The 17,388-nt window shown below is 33.8% G+C and overlaps 2 protein-coding genes across 3 annotated transcripts in view; one reads left to right on the top strand and one right to left on the bottom strand.

Moving 5' to 3' along the window:
• Window positions 1-8,659, bottom strand: part of mib1 (E3 ubiquitin-protein ligase mind bomb 1) — a 269,515-nt gene extending 260,856 nt beyond the window's left edge. The window contains exons 1-6 of one of the 2 annotated variants that reach the window (XM_072545279.1): window positions 8,440-8,659; window positions 6,283-6,726; window positions 5,382-5,606; window positions 3,037-3,191; window positions 2,788-2,968; window positions 2,431-2,725 (exon numbers count right to left, since the gene is read on the bottom strand). In XM_072545279.1, the coding sequence (XP_072401380.1) occupies window positions 2,431-2,725; window positions 2,788-2,968; window positions 3,037-3,191; window positions 5,382-5,606; window positions 6,283-6,726; window positions 8,440-8,553 (1,414 nt within the window). In that variant the 5' untranslated portion in view covers window positions 8,554-8,659. The remainder of the gene's footprint in view (window positions 1-2,430; window positions 2,726-2,787; window positions 2,969-3,036; window positions 3,192-5,381; window positions 5,607-6,282; window positions 6,727-8,439) is intronic. The other variant, XM_072545280.1, reaches the window with a different exon arrangement.
• Window positions 8,660-9,271: 612 nt separating this feature from the next.
• Window positions 9,272-15,333, top strand: LOC140451460 (uncharacterized). Its single transcript, XM_072545281.1, has 3 exons — window positions 9,272-9,488; window positions 9,542-10,205; window positions 12,169-15,333. The coding sequence occupies exons 1-3, from the start codon at window positions 9,366-9,368 to the stop codon at window positions 12,672-12,674; spliced, it is 1,293 nt and encodes a 430-aa protein (XP_072401382.1). The 5' UTR covers window positions 9,272-9,365; the 3' UTR covers window positions 12,675-15,333.
• Window positions 15,334-17,388: the final 2,055 nt, after the last annotated feature.

Below are 17,388 nucleotides of genomic sequence, written 5' to 3'. Positions count from 1 at the left end.
GACGAGACTTACGAATCATTATCAATCTGTATTGGAATCAAAAGGCCAATATAAAGATAGAAGAACAAAAGTCCGAAAATATAGATATAAAGAGAGGAGTAAGACAGGGCTGTGTTCTGTCACCATTACTGTTTAACGTGTACAGTGAAGCCATATTCCAGGAAGCGATAGCGGATCTGGGTGATGGAATCTCTGTAAACGGAAGAATAGTAAATAACATAAGATTCGCTGATGACACCGTTATAATGGCAGACACCCTGGAATCGCTACAAGAATTGGTAAATAGAATTAACGATTATTGCATTAGATACGGACTAAAAATAAATAAGAGAAAAACTAAATTTATGATTGTCTCAAAAACGCAACATGGAAATGAAAGATTAATGATAGAGCAAACCCAAATAGAAAAAGTAGAGACATATAAATATCTGGGAACCTGGGTTGATGACAAAAATGACCAAAGCAGAGAAATCAAAGTCCGAATTGAAACTGCAAGGCAAGCATTTGTGAAAATGAAGACAATGCTTACCAACAGAGACCTTCAGTTGCATCTCAGATTGAGGGCTCTAAGATGTTACATATTTTCTATCTTACTATACGGAATGGAAGCTTGGACATTGAAGAAACAACACATAAGAAAAATAGAAGCGTTCGAAATGTGGTGTTACAGAAGAATATTAAAAATTCAGTGGGTTCAAAGGATTACCAATGCTGAGGTACTACGACGTCTAAATAAGGAAATAGAAATTATGAACAGCATAAAAAGAAGAAAACTAGAATATTTGGGTCACATAACCAGAGGAGAAAAATATGAGCTGCTGAGAATTATTATGCAAGGAAGGATCCAAGGAAGAAGAAGCATAGGAAGAAGACGCATCTCCTGGCTGAAGAACCTTAGAGAATGGTTTAACTGTAGTTCACTACAACTTTTCAGAGCAGCAGCCAACAAAGTGACCATAGCCGTTATGATATCCAACCTCCGATAGGAGATGGAACTTTAAGAAGAAGAAGGACTATTGGGAATGTTTTAAAGAATTATGGATAATCCCAGAACAATTTTGAATGTTTCGAGTGTCTCTGGATTACTTTGGAGCATCCAAGAAATTTTGGGGACTATTATGAAATGTTTTAGATGTCACGAATATTTCCAAAGTAGCCTAGATTGTTTAAGAAGTCCTTGCAATAAATTAGAGGATTTTGTACAACAATTTTGAAAGTTGAGTGCCTCTGGAGCACTTTGGAGCTTCCTAGAAGGTTTGGGGACTATAATAGAATGTTTTAGAGGTCATGAGTAGTTCCAAAGTAGCCTAGATTCTTTTAGAGATCCTTACAAGACATTAGGGGACTCTGTTTAAAGGGAGTTAAGGGACAATTCTAAAATATTTTAAAGAATGATAGATGATTCCAGAACAGTTTTGAATATTTTGAGTATCTCTGGAGCACTTTGGGGCATTCTAGAACTTTTGGGGACGATCATAAAATGTTTTAAAAGTCGTGGAAAGTTCCAGAAAGTGTTTTAGGTGGTTTTAGGGACTATTCGGAAATGTTTTAAAGAATGATGGATGATTCTGGAACAATTTTGAATGTTCTGAGTGCCTCCGGAGCACTTTGGAGCATCCTAAACGTTTGGGGACTATTATAGAATGTTTTAGATGTCATGGATAGTTTTAAAGTAGCCTACATTGTTTTAGAGATGTATTAAGTGTTAATGTAAGGGTTCAAGGCTGACCTGACGTGTTTCAACAGCTTTTACGGACAATTCTGAACTGTTTTAAAGAATGATGGGTGATTCCAGACCAATTTTGAATATTTTGACTATCTCTGGATCATTGTAAAATGTTTTAGAAGTCATGGTTTAGAAGTCAAGATTGTTTTAGAGGTCCTTGCAAGACTTTAGAGGAGCCTGTACAGTTTTCATGTTGACCTAAAGTGCTTCAAGGAGTTTTGAAGACTATTCTGAAAGATTTCAAAAAATGGTGGATGATTCCAAGACAATTTTGAATGTTTTAGGTGCCCCTGGAGCACTACACTTTAGAGCATTTTCGAGATTATTATAAAATGTTTTAGAAGTCATGGATAGTTTTAGAGCAGCCTAGATTGTTTTAGAGATCGTTACAAGACATTAAAGGATTCTGTAATGTTTCAATGCTGACCTGAAGTGTTTAAAGGGGTTTTAGGGGCAATGCTGAAGAAATTTAAAGAATAATGGATGACTCCAGAACAATTTTGAACGTTTTGAGTGTATCATTGGAGTATTCTATAATGTTTAGAGACTATTTTAATATGTTTGAGAAGTGATGGAGAGTTCCAGACCAACCTACATTATTTTAGAGGTCTTTACTGTTCAATATTGCTAGATTAATGATAATACTAGTACAAAATTATAAATAAAAGATCATTCCGTCAATAAACCTTCAAAATTTCACTTACCTATTCCAGCCCCAGCTGTGTTGCTTTGTTTCAATACTTCTTCACACTTTTGTGAATCACCGTTCGCAGCACACTTGACCAATTCTTCATTAACATCACCAGATACGTGAGTCTCGAATAATTTCTTCAGCAGAGCACTTAATCGTTCGCCAGACGTGGTTCCGTGCATGGTACCGTCTTTACTGGCAAGTTTTGTCACTGCTAAAGGGTTGTAGGTCCATGTGGTGTTACATACTTCTACTTTTAGGTCATTGTCGTTGTATATTTGTTGCACGTGGCCAACTTTGCCCAGAGTCTTAAAAATTATTGAAGATTAATACTTTAAAAAATATAATATGATGTTACCAATGTACTTACCGCTGCCATTCCGTCTGCCCAATCACCATGACCTCTCTGCAGCATCTTTACTCTTTCCATGTCGTTGCAGATCTGTACCACGTCCCCGACTGCGAATTGTTGTTGGGGGGTTTCGTTAAATCCGGCAGAGTTCGTTGGAGTCGCTACTTTCGTCAACACGGCCGGATTAAAAGTCCACCTACTCACACAAGAATAAAAAATATTGCAAATACGTTTATACTACAGCAAATTTGAGTAAATTATCCTTACCTATTGCCGCTATTGTAGGCTACTACAATGTCGTGGTCTTCGTCGATGCCTACCACGGTTCCGATACTGTTTAGGCACTCGAACATGCCATCAGTCCAACCACCGTGGCCGTGTTGTAATGACTGTACAATCTCCAGTTCTAAATCCACGTTAACCTACAAACAAAATACTTAATTGCAACGAAAAACATCTTCGAAACCATAAAAACTTGGAAAGCAGGAAAGGAAATGCTGAAGCAGGTCAAGCAACATAAATTTTTATATTTTTACCATAAAATTTATTCTATAAAGTTATAAACTTATCAGGAAAACAAACGGGAAAAGAAGGAGTAGAAAGGGTAACAATAGTAGGGGTATATAAGGGGTAAGTGGTAAAAACCTATAATTTTTTAATTTTCATTTAATTCTGTATAACTTATTTCCTCTTAAAAGAATGTTCTGCTCATTCAAATTGTTTTCATCGTCGATTCTCTATTGGTCGTAGTTAATCATACGATTAAGGCTTTGGCATAGTTTCGACGGGGGTATTATCTTCTAATTTTCTTCTTCTTCTTCTCATTTTGTGTACCTCAAACACTGTCCATCAGTTGCTGTGTTAGAAAGTTGAGGAAAATATGAGAACAAAGGTAGTAGGAGATTAAGACTTAAGGAGATTAATAAAAAAAATATGGGGACGAGGAGAGGAATAAGGAAAGTATGAGGGAAGTGAAGAGTAGATAGAGCAGCTTAGTTTATTTTAAAGATTTTTGCAGAACTTTGGAAAAGTTTGTAAGGTTTCAATGCTGACCTGAAAGGTTTCAAGGGGTTTTAGAAACTATTCTGAACATGTTTAAAGGACGATCGATTATTTCAGGACAATTTTGACTGTTTTGAGTGTCCCTGGGGCACTTCAGAGCATCCTATAACATTTAGGGACTATTAAAAAATAATTTAGAAGCCTTAGACAGTTCGAAAATAGCCTAGATTGTTTTAGGCATCCTTGCAGAAACTTAGATGAGCCTGTAAGGGTTCAAGGCTCAGCTGAAATGCTTTAACGAGTTTAAGGGACAATTCTGAAATGTTGAAATGTCTCTTGGGCACTTTAGGACATTCAAGAATGTTTGTGAACTGTTATAAAATGTTTTAGACGTCATGGATAGAGCAGCCTCAATTAGAGGTCCTTGCGACCTAGAGGTAGAGTAGAGATGTAGAGTTCCTTGCAGGACTTTAGACGAGCTAGTAAGGTTTCAAGTCTGACATGAAGTGTTTTAAGTGGTTTTAAGGACTATTGGGAATGTTTTAAAGAATGATGGATAATCCCAGAACAATTTTGAATGTTTTGAGTATCTCTGGATTACTTTGGAGCATCCAAGAAATTTTGGGAACTATTATGAAATGTTTTATAAGTCATGAATATTTCCAAAATAGCCTAGATTGTTTTAGTCCTTGCAAGTCATTAGAGGATTCTGTACAACAATTTTGAAAGTTTTGATTATCTATAGAGCACTTTGAAGCATCCTAGAAGGTTTGGGGACTATAATAGAATGTTTTAGAGTTCATGAATAGTTCCAAAGTAGCCTAGATTGTTTTAGAGGTCCTGACAAGACATTAGGGGATTCTGTAATGTTTCAGTGCCGACCTGATGTGTCTTAAGGGAGTTAAGGGACAATTCTGAATTGTTTTAAAAAATGATGGATGGTTCTAGAACAATTTTAAATGTTTTGAGTATCTCTAGAGCACTTTGAAGCATTCTAGAACTTTTGGGGACGACAATAAAATGTTTTAAAAGTCATGGACAGTTCCAGAGCAACCTAGATTGTTTTAACGGTCCCTATAGGACTTTAGAGGAGCCTGTAAAGTTTCAGTGCTGACCTAAAATGTTTCAATGGGTTTTAGGGACTATTCTGAAAGGTTTCAAAGAATTATGGATGATTCCAGAACAATTTTGAATGTTTTTAGTATCTCTGTAGCACTTTGTGAAGAAATTTTTGGGAGGATAAGGAAATTATGGGGAAAAGTAGGAGGAGAAATATGAGCAGCATAATAAGGAAAGTATGTGGTAAAGTAGCAGGAGGATTATAAGAGGAGGGAAAGGATAAATAGGAATATGAGGCTAAATTGGAGGAGAAACAGATTACATTGGAGAAGTACAGTAAAAAAAAATATTATAAAAGTATTATAAGATCTTCCCACAACTCAATTTAAAAGTAAAATTAAGGAAATTTTATGTGTGAAATGTGTTCTTTATTTTTTTATTTCGTGTAACTAGAATTAAGATTTTCTTTATTGTCTATATCGTCTATTGGCAAACTTACATCAATAAATGAATGTAAATTTGAATATATAACAAAATATACTTTTTCTTACCTGATCTCCAATCTTTAATCCAGGAGGAGCGTTTCTTCCAGGACCGTGTTCGCCCAAACAAGGTAGATGATCTCGATAGACATTTTGACCTTTGGCATCGTTTACCACCTTTAAATCCGCCATTCCTTCAAACCCCACTCTATATAAGTTTTTGGAACCGTTATCCCAAACTATGTATGCTGCGGATCTAGGACTGGCTGCAGACCAATCTTGAACTTCTTGAACCTGATGAAAAAAAAAATAAAAAAATAATTGAAGCCAAATAAAATATGAAGCAATAAATAAATCCCAATTGTGTGTAATAATAATTTATAACGGAAGATCTAGTGAAAATGGCATCAGGTCATTTGGCTGGCCAATTGCTTCTCATATTTCATTTTCTATGTTGAAACCCAAAAAATAGATGAAGCTGAATAAAAATGAATGGATTGCTTTACAATGGTTGAATATTGTACATACCAATATTTTATAATAGAAAATTTGGAAAAAATTAAGTCAAGGGCTTGCATTCAGTCAAGAAATTGCAGTTTATTTTTTATTGTAGAACTTTTCAAAGTTTATATGTTGGTCATTTTGTGTTATAGTTTTATTGATAATATACCTTGTTGTGAGGGACTAATATTTTTCCTGTATATAAGTACTTTTAGGTACTAATTCTCATTTAGTGTAAGTCAAATCTTCATAATGTAAACCATGCTACTCAAGTAACTCTTCAATATAGATTGTCTATGCTTCGAAGTACTTATTCTTCCTTAATTGTTTTATTATTTCTTTCTAGAGTGTAGTATGGATTGATTAAGTGCTTTACATCTTCAGTCTTTTGGACTACTTTGTCAATTACTTCTTAAAACTACTATGTCTAATTTAATATAACCTAAAGTAATGACAATAAAAGACTTACCTTTCCACGCCTCCCATTTCCTCCATCCTGATCCTCCCATTGCCAGTCAACCCCTCGCACAACTCTAGCTCCAGGAAAAATTCCTCTAATAGCAATTTTCTTCGTCTTTCGACGTGTTTCGAGGTAAACCCGTTCGTTCCCCGGTGTAGTTATCCTATAAAAGCGATGCCTCAGCTGGTGTTTATCTCCGTGATAGCACACGGAACACAGATCATAGTTTCCACATTCGGCACATTTCCATCGAATGCCGAAAATCGGTTGTTGACGGCACGTGTCACACATGGTACCTTCATGTTTCACGCCAGTAGGAGCGCTGTCGAGGATCCTTAAGTCGTATTGGCCGGAACATCGGTAGTTTGCTGCTGTACCGTTGTCCCAAACTACAACGACTTCGTCTGGAGATTCGAAGTTTCGCACTGTGCCTACATGACCCTCACCGCCGTCCTACAAAAAACAGGATCTTTTATGATTACAACATACAATAAATGCAAAATTTTTTTCAATTGATTAAATTATTAATTATCCTATTCATGGCTGCCCTAGAATGTTTCATGGGGCTATGGAGGACTTCAGATAGTCTGGATTTTTTTGTGAGTCATTCTAGTGAAGTTTAGGTTAGATTTACATATTTAAATTGTCTCTGGATAATTTTTGGAACTTCTAGGGTATTTTAGATAACTCCACATTGACCTAACTTATTTTAAAAGCCAGTAAAGGTCTTTATGACAACCAGAAATGTTTTAAGAGTGGTGTGGATTATTCAACAAAGTTCTTGAGGATTACAAGAACCATGACATGTTTCAAGAATTGAAATGACTTGGAATGTCATTTTAAATACCTCTGAAAGTCTTTAGAGCAATTTAGAAGGTTTCAAAATGTCTTTGGAAAATTCCGCAAGACTCTGGAACACTTCAGGAACTCTAGAATGATTAAAGGTTGTCCTTAATTGATTCACAAGATTGTGGAGTATTTTAGTTCAGTTTTAAATATATTAAGAAGCTGTGGTGGTGTTTAGTACATATTTGAATGTTGCTGGTATCCCACAGAACTTCAGGGTATCATTATATAGTGTTTTAATAGTCTTATAGACTTTACTGTTTGGTTTTACTGAGATTCAATTGTTATACAACATATTTTTAGGAAATCCTTCAATTTCATTCACCAAAATATGGAGTAAAATCATTAAATAAGAAACTAAGATATGGAAAGATAACTAAAATACAAATAAATAGCTATATTAAATAACTTAATTATTGAAAGATATGAGATTATTCAACATTAAAAAGTGTAAGCAGAAAACAACAACAAATATATAGGAGCTAAAGGTCAATCAAGGTATGGTCTTCATGGAGTGAAGAGATAACCTACATATGAATATAAATATCTAATATTCTTCCATAAACAACTTAAATAACTCTATTAGATCTGTAATTGCATAGCAAAAGTTGAGTTGTCTGAATTTTCCACATATTTGCTTGAGATATTCAATAACATTATTTTAAATTATCGAGAAAGTCTATGTTGGTCCATTGCAAGAGTAAAACTATCAAAAATAGTCCAAAAGTTGTCAAAAAAAAGAATCAACTAAGAAATTGGATAATATTGCTGCTTAAAAGAACATTTAGATTGAACTATTGCCAAACACTGACAGGTATGAGGTATATAATATATTATATTAGTTTTTAAAGCTAAAATATCTAAAAGCTGTCAATAAGATAGTAAATAGTGACTAAATAAAAACAGAAATACTAGCACATTAAAAGATTATATGCAAGATATGAAAATGGTGTAGACTTTCTAGTATTTTTAAACTACTGCTAACAGAAGATTTCCAGAGTGATATTCACAGTATGCACATCTGTAGCACTCATATTCAGGTGAATTTGTATTAAGAGGGAAGTATCCTATACCAAATGTTATGCAAACAATTAGAAATCGACGTATCCAGAATAAGATGCCAATGGAAGACACCAAAGTAACAAATAAATGGTAAACAGTCATTGTGTAAATAAAAATAAACCAAATAGTTTCTTGTAAGAAATCGGTATCTATACATTGTCCGTATTGTCATGATATTTATATATAAGTTTCAGCCACTATCATTATCACAGATATTGTTACTTTAAAAATATTGTTTCAGTGTGAGAAAATTCTAACCTGCTTTCCCCATTTCCAATCAGGGCCTCTGACTACCCGTGCTCCTACTCCTTCCATAATTCGCGGATTTCGGGCTACTCCAGGAGTAGTCCCCACTGCGTTGGCGATTTCCATTTTTCTTCTTAAAGAAAATGTGGAAAATGGTCTTCCACAAAAACAAACACAAATGTTACCCGCAATCTACACCACTGTTTAAAGTGAAAACATGAAAGGGTTTGACATGGAGCCATAAACCGCAAGAATGTGAAAAGTGACGGAAGCTAAGCTGACGCCAAAGATGTGCAACTCCTTCTACATATGACGAAAATAGTAGTCGTTATCAGACTAAGTTTTGTTCAATTCATGAATAAAATTTCCAACAAGATAACTTTAAAGTACTGCAGGTAATTAATACAATACATACTCTTAATTATATAACATAAAACCGAATATAAAAGCTCTAAAATCGAGCCCATCTAATAATTTTACTGATTGGATGATGATGATCAAATAGAACTTCAATAAAACTGTACGTATTATATAGAACAGTCCTATAACTGTATAAAATCAGTCTTCCAATAAATATTCCAAGCAAATAAGTTGTTTTAAAATATGACTAGCATTTATGTTTCTACAAAGAATAAGGCTGATTGAAAGATTAAATTATAGAAACTGCAGATGTAGAATAAGTCTTAGAAGTATATCTTTATTTATTTTTTTTTGTTCTTATATACGACAATTAAACGTTATTGTAGAACAATATTATAATTACTGAGTTATTCTACACTTGGTGATTCTATACTCACTCCCATGGAATTTAGAGCGGTTTATTATACACAACCTTGTTTATTTGTGACTTTTTGACAACCGTCCCCGTAGATTGACAAGAAGATGACATGACCGATGATTGATGTTATAATTTTTTTACTGTTAAACAGCAATATAAAATGTATTATATATCAAAATTTTGTAGAATATGTGTTCAAACAGATGTAAAATTACTAGATATTAACACCGTAGATTTTGACAAAATCAAATTGAGTGAAAAATTAGAAGCTTGCACCAAAATGGTAATGTTAAAGAATGTTTTATGTCTTCATAACTTATTGATTTTTTTGTTTAGGTTGTCAGTGGAGAGAGTCTTTCAAGGGAAATTTGCCTGCAGTGTCTTTCTAAACTCAGAACCTCCTACGAATTTCTTAATATGTGCAAAAAGTCAACTAAAAAGTTACATAGCTATTACAGGACATTGGTATCTAAACAAAATGATGAGAATTTGAAGAACTTTATTAATACAGACTTACATGTATTTGTAACTCCAATAAGTGATAGTTGTTATAAACTTAATGATGTTATAGAAGACAGTGAGTCAACATATACTAGAGAAAAGCGTAAACGAATTACAAAAGAGCAGCGTTGCTCACTCCTTAAAAGGTTGTTATCTAACCCAGAACCAAACAAACGAGAATGGTCTAAAAAGTACCTAGATTATTCCAAAACACCTCCTGGGCCAATTATAGGAGGGTTAAAGAGTATTATTAATTTTACAAATAACTATGAATTTGGTATTAGCTTAGATAAGAATTCGAATTATGAGAGTACACCTTTAGAAAAATTAACAGCATTTTCAACAGACTTTTTTAGGAAAGACTTTACAGAGTTTAAAAATACAGTGCTCTATATAATAGAAAACAAAGATAATCTGTGTGATAGTGGTGACAGTGAGGATGATGAATACTTTATGCCACCAAAAGAAGATCTGCAACTTTTCAGTGATGTATTTAATGGTAAGATCCCGTTAATGGTTATTGTTTATAAAATTAGTGAGCATAGACAACTGTCTTGGAATTTTATATGGAGCTGTGGATGAATTCAGGGGAATCTTGAATGTTTTTTGAGTCCCTGGTGAATTTCAGGGCTTCTGAAATATTGGAGAACTGTCGTGAATTGATGGAGGAGTATCCTGAAATGTTCTACAATATCCTAGATAGTTGAAAATTGCTGTATATTGTTTTAGAAACTTCATAAAATACTTTGGGGCGACCTGGAAGGTTCAAATGTTTCTGGTGTATTAAAGCAATCTGGTATGTTTGGGTACTGTTCTGAAATATTTCTCAAGACTCTGGAAAACTTCAAATATCTTTAGAATGTTTCATATTGCTGTAGAGGACTCCATGCAGCCTGGATTGTTTTGAGGGAAGGGCTTGAAATATTTTGAGGAAATCTGTAGGGGCTTAGCTCAGTTTTAAGAATTTATGTTATTCCTGGAGCTCTTCAAGGTATTTTGGAATGTTTGTAGACTTTCCCTAGTTGTTTTATGGTTTCTAGGTAAACCTAGATTGTTTTAAAAGGTTCTAATGGTCTTTATAGTAACTTCATAGGTTTGATGACTGCTCTGGAATATTTCACTACATTTTTGGAGAACTTCAACAACACTGGTATGTTTAAAGATGGTCTTTGAATGTTTCACATAGCTGTGGGGGACTTAATGCAGCTTTGAATGTTTCACTGGAGTCACTGGAGAACTTTAGTATATCCTAAAATGGTCTGAAATGTTTTTATGAGTAATCAATAGCCTTAGGGTAGCCGATTTTGTTTAGATGTCTGTGAGGGACTTCAGGAGAAACCTGGAAAGTTTTTAAACTGCTCTGAAACATTTCAGTGTTCTGAAATACTTAAGGAACTTACACTCAGGAGTTTTTCAATTTGTTTTGGAGGATTTTAGACAGCCTGAAATGTTTTGAGGGCAACCTGTAGTGCTTTCAGAAGCTCTAGGAGATAAGTAAGTGCCTCTTGGGAGGACTTTAAAAGTATCATGGAGTTTAGCTTAATGTGAAAAGTTTAAAGGAGGCTCTGGAATATTTATTAAGACTGAGGAGGATTACAGATACCTGGAATGTTTCAAAACAGCTCTGGAGAATTTCAAGGGTCTCTAGACAACTTATTGCAGGAAGGAATGTTTTGGGGGAAGGTGAAAATGTTTTGATGAGCTTAGAAGGGGTTGAAGTACCCTTAACTATATCTATTGTGTTTGGACGACTTCAGATTATTGAGGAGCATTTAAGGACTATCCTGAAATGTTTTATTTTGCTAGGCTCTGAAGCTCTACAGAGATTCTGGAATGTTTTTAGTGTATCTAGACTTTTGTGAAATATTTTATGGGAGACCTAGATCACTGTAGGACAGTTTTCTTTATTTTAGGGACTTCTGGAATCCTGAAAGGTTTCAAAACAACTGAAATATTTTACAAGGGACTATAGGACTTCAGGAACCCTGGAATATCTTAAGATGATATGTTTCAAGTGTTTATAGAACACTTTAGTTAACCTACAATGTTTTGAGACTTTTCTGAAATGTTTAGGTAGTCCTAAAAATGTTTTAGAGCCTCTATAGAACTTTGGGACAATGAATATTTGCAATTTCAGCTTTTGATATCTATAATATCCTTAGATGAACTCAAGTTATCTTGGACTAGGTTTCAAGACTACTCAAAAATTTCACTGGGCACTACAGTGAAACAGCATATTTAATGCCACCAAAGTATGTTTTAAAGGGTTTTAAAGAACTTCAGGGGGCCTGGAAGGTTTCAGGACTGTTCTGAAATGTTTTAAGATATCTACAGGACAGTATAGATTATCTTAAAGAGCATTTAGAATAGAACTAAGTACCATGAGTACCATTGCTTTGTATAGGTAATATTTTTTTTACGTCTTTTGATTTGCTAATTTCTCTTTTTTTTTGGCCTTTTAGACTCAGAAGATAACTCATATCCCAACTGCACTTCTGAATACACAGAAGATGATTCAAAAGAAAGTATAGTTAAATTCGAGGAAGTAATAGTGGAACCAGACATTAAAATAAAAACAGAATTGGAATATGAAGATGGTGAGTGCCTGATGAACGAAACCATGGAATCAGTGAAACAAGAAGTCACAGATGAAAGTGAATCCAATGACTTCTCAAGTACACATCATGATCCTAGTTCTGCAAATAGTTTCGAGAGTGATTACAGAATATCATCATTACTAACAATGGAAAAAGTAAGCTCAATGGTATCGTTAAAGAACTTTGTAGGTAATTATCAGCATAAACGAACTTTTTCTCATAGTAATGTCAGGTGCAGGACTAGAGAAAATCCCTATATTAACCCTTTATTAAGACAACAGTTTTTGTATAGAAGTTTTAAGTGTGAAAAGTGTAATCGGTACTTCAAAAGTCCTGGATATTTAAAGGCACATTACTCAAAAGTTCATTAATGGGTTTTTTTAAATGTTATTTATTGTTTACTGTGTAAATATCTAAAGAATTAGGAGGGAATGGTTTATTTGTTAAGTTTGGAGAAACTGAACCTAATAGGTTGTATATATATATGTGCATAGGGTAGTACAAAAAGATTGGACGGTATTGATTTGAAGATTTTATAAAGAAGAATATCATTTTTTGTATTAAAGTTAAAAAATTTAAGTGCAAAAGGAAGTTTTATATAATTAACGCCCATTTCATTATAATTTAGTCATTTGAGCTATGATTTTTTAACTTTTCCTGTTTTCTCTAAGTATTTCCATGAAAAATTGTTTTCTTTACTTATCCTAAAAACAGGTTTGGGAGCAACATTCAAAAATTATGTTTCTTTTTTAACTGTTAACACACCATAAATTTTATGAAAGCATTTTTACTCGTAGTTACAGCCAATCTTTTTGGGAGACTCTATATATCTATTTTATTTTATTGCGAGTTAATCAAAGTATGTACAACATGACAAACTTCATGTACCTGTAAAATATTTAAGGAAACCTTTTGCTTACATTTGCAAAATGTGATGTTCATTTTATTTTTATTTCGTCGATATTTGTTTGATCATTTAATGATTGTGTTACGAGTACTATATTGGTACCTAAGTTATATGAAATTTCATAACCTCTGGATACTTTTGTAATTATTTCAATTGTTCTTCGTTACTCTAAAGAAACACTTACTACTAACACCTTAAGGATTACACCTAACCTAACCTTAAGGATGTTCCTGGTAAAATTTAACTTTGAATGTTATAGCTACAGGTCAGCCTAGATTGTTTTAATGGCAAATTGAGGTATTTAGGGCAATCTGGAAAGTTCCAAGAATGCTTTGGAATATTTACCATGACTCTGAAGTACATCAGGGTCCTAGAAAGGTTTTAAAACTGCCCTGAAATAGTTGACAGGGTCATGGAAGACTTCCGGCAGCCTGAAATATTTATAAGGTATTCTGAAAGAGTTCTAGTTCATATTTGAGGGACCTTAAGAAATCATGAAATGTTTATAGATTATCATGAAATGTTTTAAGACAGCTGGATTGTTTTTATATTAACTTAAATGGTTTCAATATGGTTTTTGCATAGTTCACAATACTCTGCAGGATTACAAGAACTCTGGATTGTTATAAGTGGTTCAGGGGGTAGATTGTATTGTTTTAGAAGTATTTAAATCAACCTGATAGGCTTCAAGACTGCACTAAAAATTTTTTACAAATTTTGGAAAACTTGAAGCAGCCTAGAATGTTTCTGAGTAGTCTCGAAACGTTTTTCTTCCTAGATGAAATTTGTTTGAGACTTTAGGATAACCTGGAATGATACAAGAGTGCCTTTTGAATGTTAAACATAGTTATAGAGGACTTAAGGCAATCCGAATTGTTTTGAGAGGCTGTACAAGAATTTATGTCATGTTTTGATATTTATGTTGCCCCTAGATGATGGTGGGTCATCCTAGTATATATGGGAGCTGTTCTGAAATATTTTATGGAGTCCTAGATTGTTTTAGAGCAGCTCAGGTTGTTTTAGAATTATCTGGAGGACTTGGGGAGGAGCAACTTTCAAGAATGTGATTCTCTGGAATATTTTACATGCCTTTGGAGGACTTCAGGAACTCTGAATATTTGTTCTGAATGTTTAAGGGTCCTAAAGAGATGCTTCTAAGTTGGCCTAGATTGTTTTAAATTCTGATGCATGTTTTCAGGGCAACCTGATAGATTCAAGGCAGCTCTGGAAGATTTTAGGTCTTCTATATTTTATTTTAGAGTCTTCTGGAGTACTTTATGGAAACCAAGAAGGTTTCAGAACTACTCTGAAAGATTTCACATAGTTTTTAAGAAATTTAGCTGCCCTGGAAATAATCCGATACTGCTTGTAGAATTTTTCACAGGAGTTTAGAGAATCTTGAACAACTTGAATTGTTAAAGGGATAGGCAGAAAGGTTTTAAGGAGCTGTGGGGAAATTAAGGTCGTCTTGATATTTATGTTGTCTCTAGAACATCCTAGAATGTTTGGGCACTATTCTGAAATTTTTTAAGGAATCATAGAGGACATCTTGACAGCCGGGAGTATGTTAAAAGAATTTAGGGTAACTTATAAAGCTTCAATACACCTGTAGAATATGTTATATGATTCTAAAAATTTCAGTGAAACTAGAATGCTATGAGACACACAAGGGGTATATTTTAGGAAACTTCGGACAGGATGGAATGTTTGGGCATTATTCTGAAATGTTTTATTTAGGGAGTCTTATATAGTTCCAGGGCAGCTGAGATGGTTTTAGGAGTATCTGGAGGTCATTAAGACAACCTGGAAGTTTTTTAAACTGGTATAAATAGTATCTTATAAGGTGTCATTACAGGAAACAAAGTTTCTAAGGTTAGATTTTGCTGTACCACGAAGAAACTTTAGAAAAGTATTTGGAGGTAATGAACGTTTATATACTGTGTATTATAATTGAATAAAACTGTGTATATGATACTTAAACGTTTTATATGACCATTAATATTTTTGTTAATATCAGATAGAAATCAAACTCAGAATATTTGTATGTATAAACGAAAGAAAATCAAAATTTGTATTTGTTTTTTATATTAAAATATGTTAAGCTCAGTAAATGTTATTACTTCATATAATTTTGTTGTTTTATTTAAATCTGGAGGAACATATCCTTAGATTCTGAGAGAAGGCAATATTAACTGTTTCAAAATTATATATATATATATATATATATATATATATATATATATATATATATATATATATATATATATATATATATATATTCAGGGATTCTACAGTATTCACTGCCTTCCCTCGCTCAACCGTTTCCATCTCTCTCTGTTGTTCCATTCTCCATCGTTTAGGCCTCTCTTACTCATGGCGCGTCGTCTACTTCTTTCCTCCAGGATCTTCGGGGTCGTCCTCTATTCCTCCTTCCTATGGGGCTCCATTCGGTTATTCTCTTTATCCATCTGCTGTCACTAGTTCTTCTTACATGTCCATACCACTTTAGTCTTTTTTGTTCTATGTATGTTAGTATGTCTGTTTCTATTGATGTTCTTTGCTTTATTTCGTCATTACTTCTCCTATCCATTCTTGTTACTCTGCAGCATCTTCGCAGGCATTCCATCTCTGTTGCTACTATCTTACTGCAAAAGTATATTGATTCAAATATTCAAGGCCTTCTTTACCTCCATGCCGCAACACCGAAATTTGGCAACAGTGAACATAAGGACTAACAAATTCCAAAATGTGTCAGTCTGAACGCGTATTTTGTTGGTCAGAATGGCAGAATTTTGATTTTTATAGCAGATGTTGGCACACAAGTGACATCAGGCTTGTCCCTCAAGTATTTGCGTAGGGTATCTTTGTTTCTTAAGCATTATTAAACTGCGCTTGCGTGGCTTCTGCTCATGGTTGCACCAGACTCAAGTCATGTTCAATAATGTTGTATTTATTTCAAATCCTTCTAAATTTTTCTGATAAGCCTTTTACATAATGGTATTTTTGTTATATCCAAGTCTCTTCTTTGGTCGCTTTTGGACCGTTTTTGATGTTTTGTTGATTCACTTCTTCAATCTTGCGGAATTACTTATTATTGGTGTGTTGAATGTTAGTTTCTCCGTTTTAGAAGTGATTTGGATAGTATTTCAGTTCTTCTTAGGGTCCCTAATTAATTATTTGTGTTTATTTGATTCATTCTGGTCTACTAGTATGGAAAATATAGGAATATATGCTTACAGAGCTCCTAATCTAGGTGTAAGACCTAGTATAGCGGTCCGTCCGGTAATATTCATGGCTGAGGAGAGTATTTTTTAGCAGGTAGATCTCTGTCCATGGTGTCTGAACAACCACTGCCTGCGGCCTCATATATCGTAGCCACGCTGGAGGAATTCTGAGTAACTGAGGCTGGAAGGCGGTTCTGTCCATCTTCTAATACCCAGGTGTGTTTACCCCCCTCTTCATAAAAGGCGAAAAAAGTATGAAAGCCCAGTATATCGTACGGGATAGTTATTTTTAAACACCAAAGTACTATTCAGGTTTAGACCCAGTACATTTATCTGATATGTTACTATTCTTTTGGTTCCGGCAATAATCTAATTAAATTAAGCTCTGTTATCACGTCAATGTGGAACAAAACTATGAGATCAAAACGTTTAATGCTTGTTTAGATTAAAAAACAAAACAGCATTGGATTGAAAATGCAAATACTTCAACCACGTTTGGTAAATATTGGGCACTCGAAAGTTTGGAATTAATTTGGAACATGAACACAGTTTAGTTTACTGTTTTCGTTTCTTTAAATAAAAAAAACATTTGGCAATTCTGGTTGCTTTCATGGTCAAAGTTCAATTATTGTCTGCTTGTTATAATTTTAACAAAAGTATATAAAAAGAATTTGCCTACCGTTTGACTTTTCGAAGTTCATTTAAATTGGACCTAGTTGTTCTTTATAGTATTATTCTTCGTAACATTAAAACTAAACTATAGTTTTAAATTACGTATCACAAGAACCTTTGAAAGACGCTAAGAAACTATGTCAGAAAAATTTAATATTGCCAATACAACATTTAAATATTTTGCTTTAGTAGATAAGCAATTATAAATAGTAATATCCAAGATATTATAAAAACAATTGTACTTAAATCTGGGGAATACCAAACATTAATAGAATTGTTTAT

This window comes from Diabrotica undecimpunctata, chromosome 9 (genome assembly GCF_040954645.1).
Source record: "Diabrotica undecimpunctata isolate CICGRU chromosome 9, icDiaUnde3, whole genome shotgun sequence".
Taxonomy (NCBI): Eukaryota; Metazoa; Arthropoda; class Insecta; order Coleoptera; family Chrysomelidae; genus Diabrotica; species Diabrotica undecimpunctata.
Note: the sequence above shows the minus strand (reverse complement) of the source record. Positions and strands in the feature narration are given on the sequence as shown.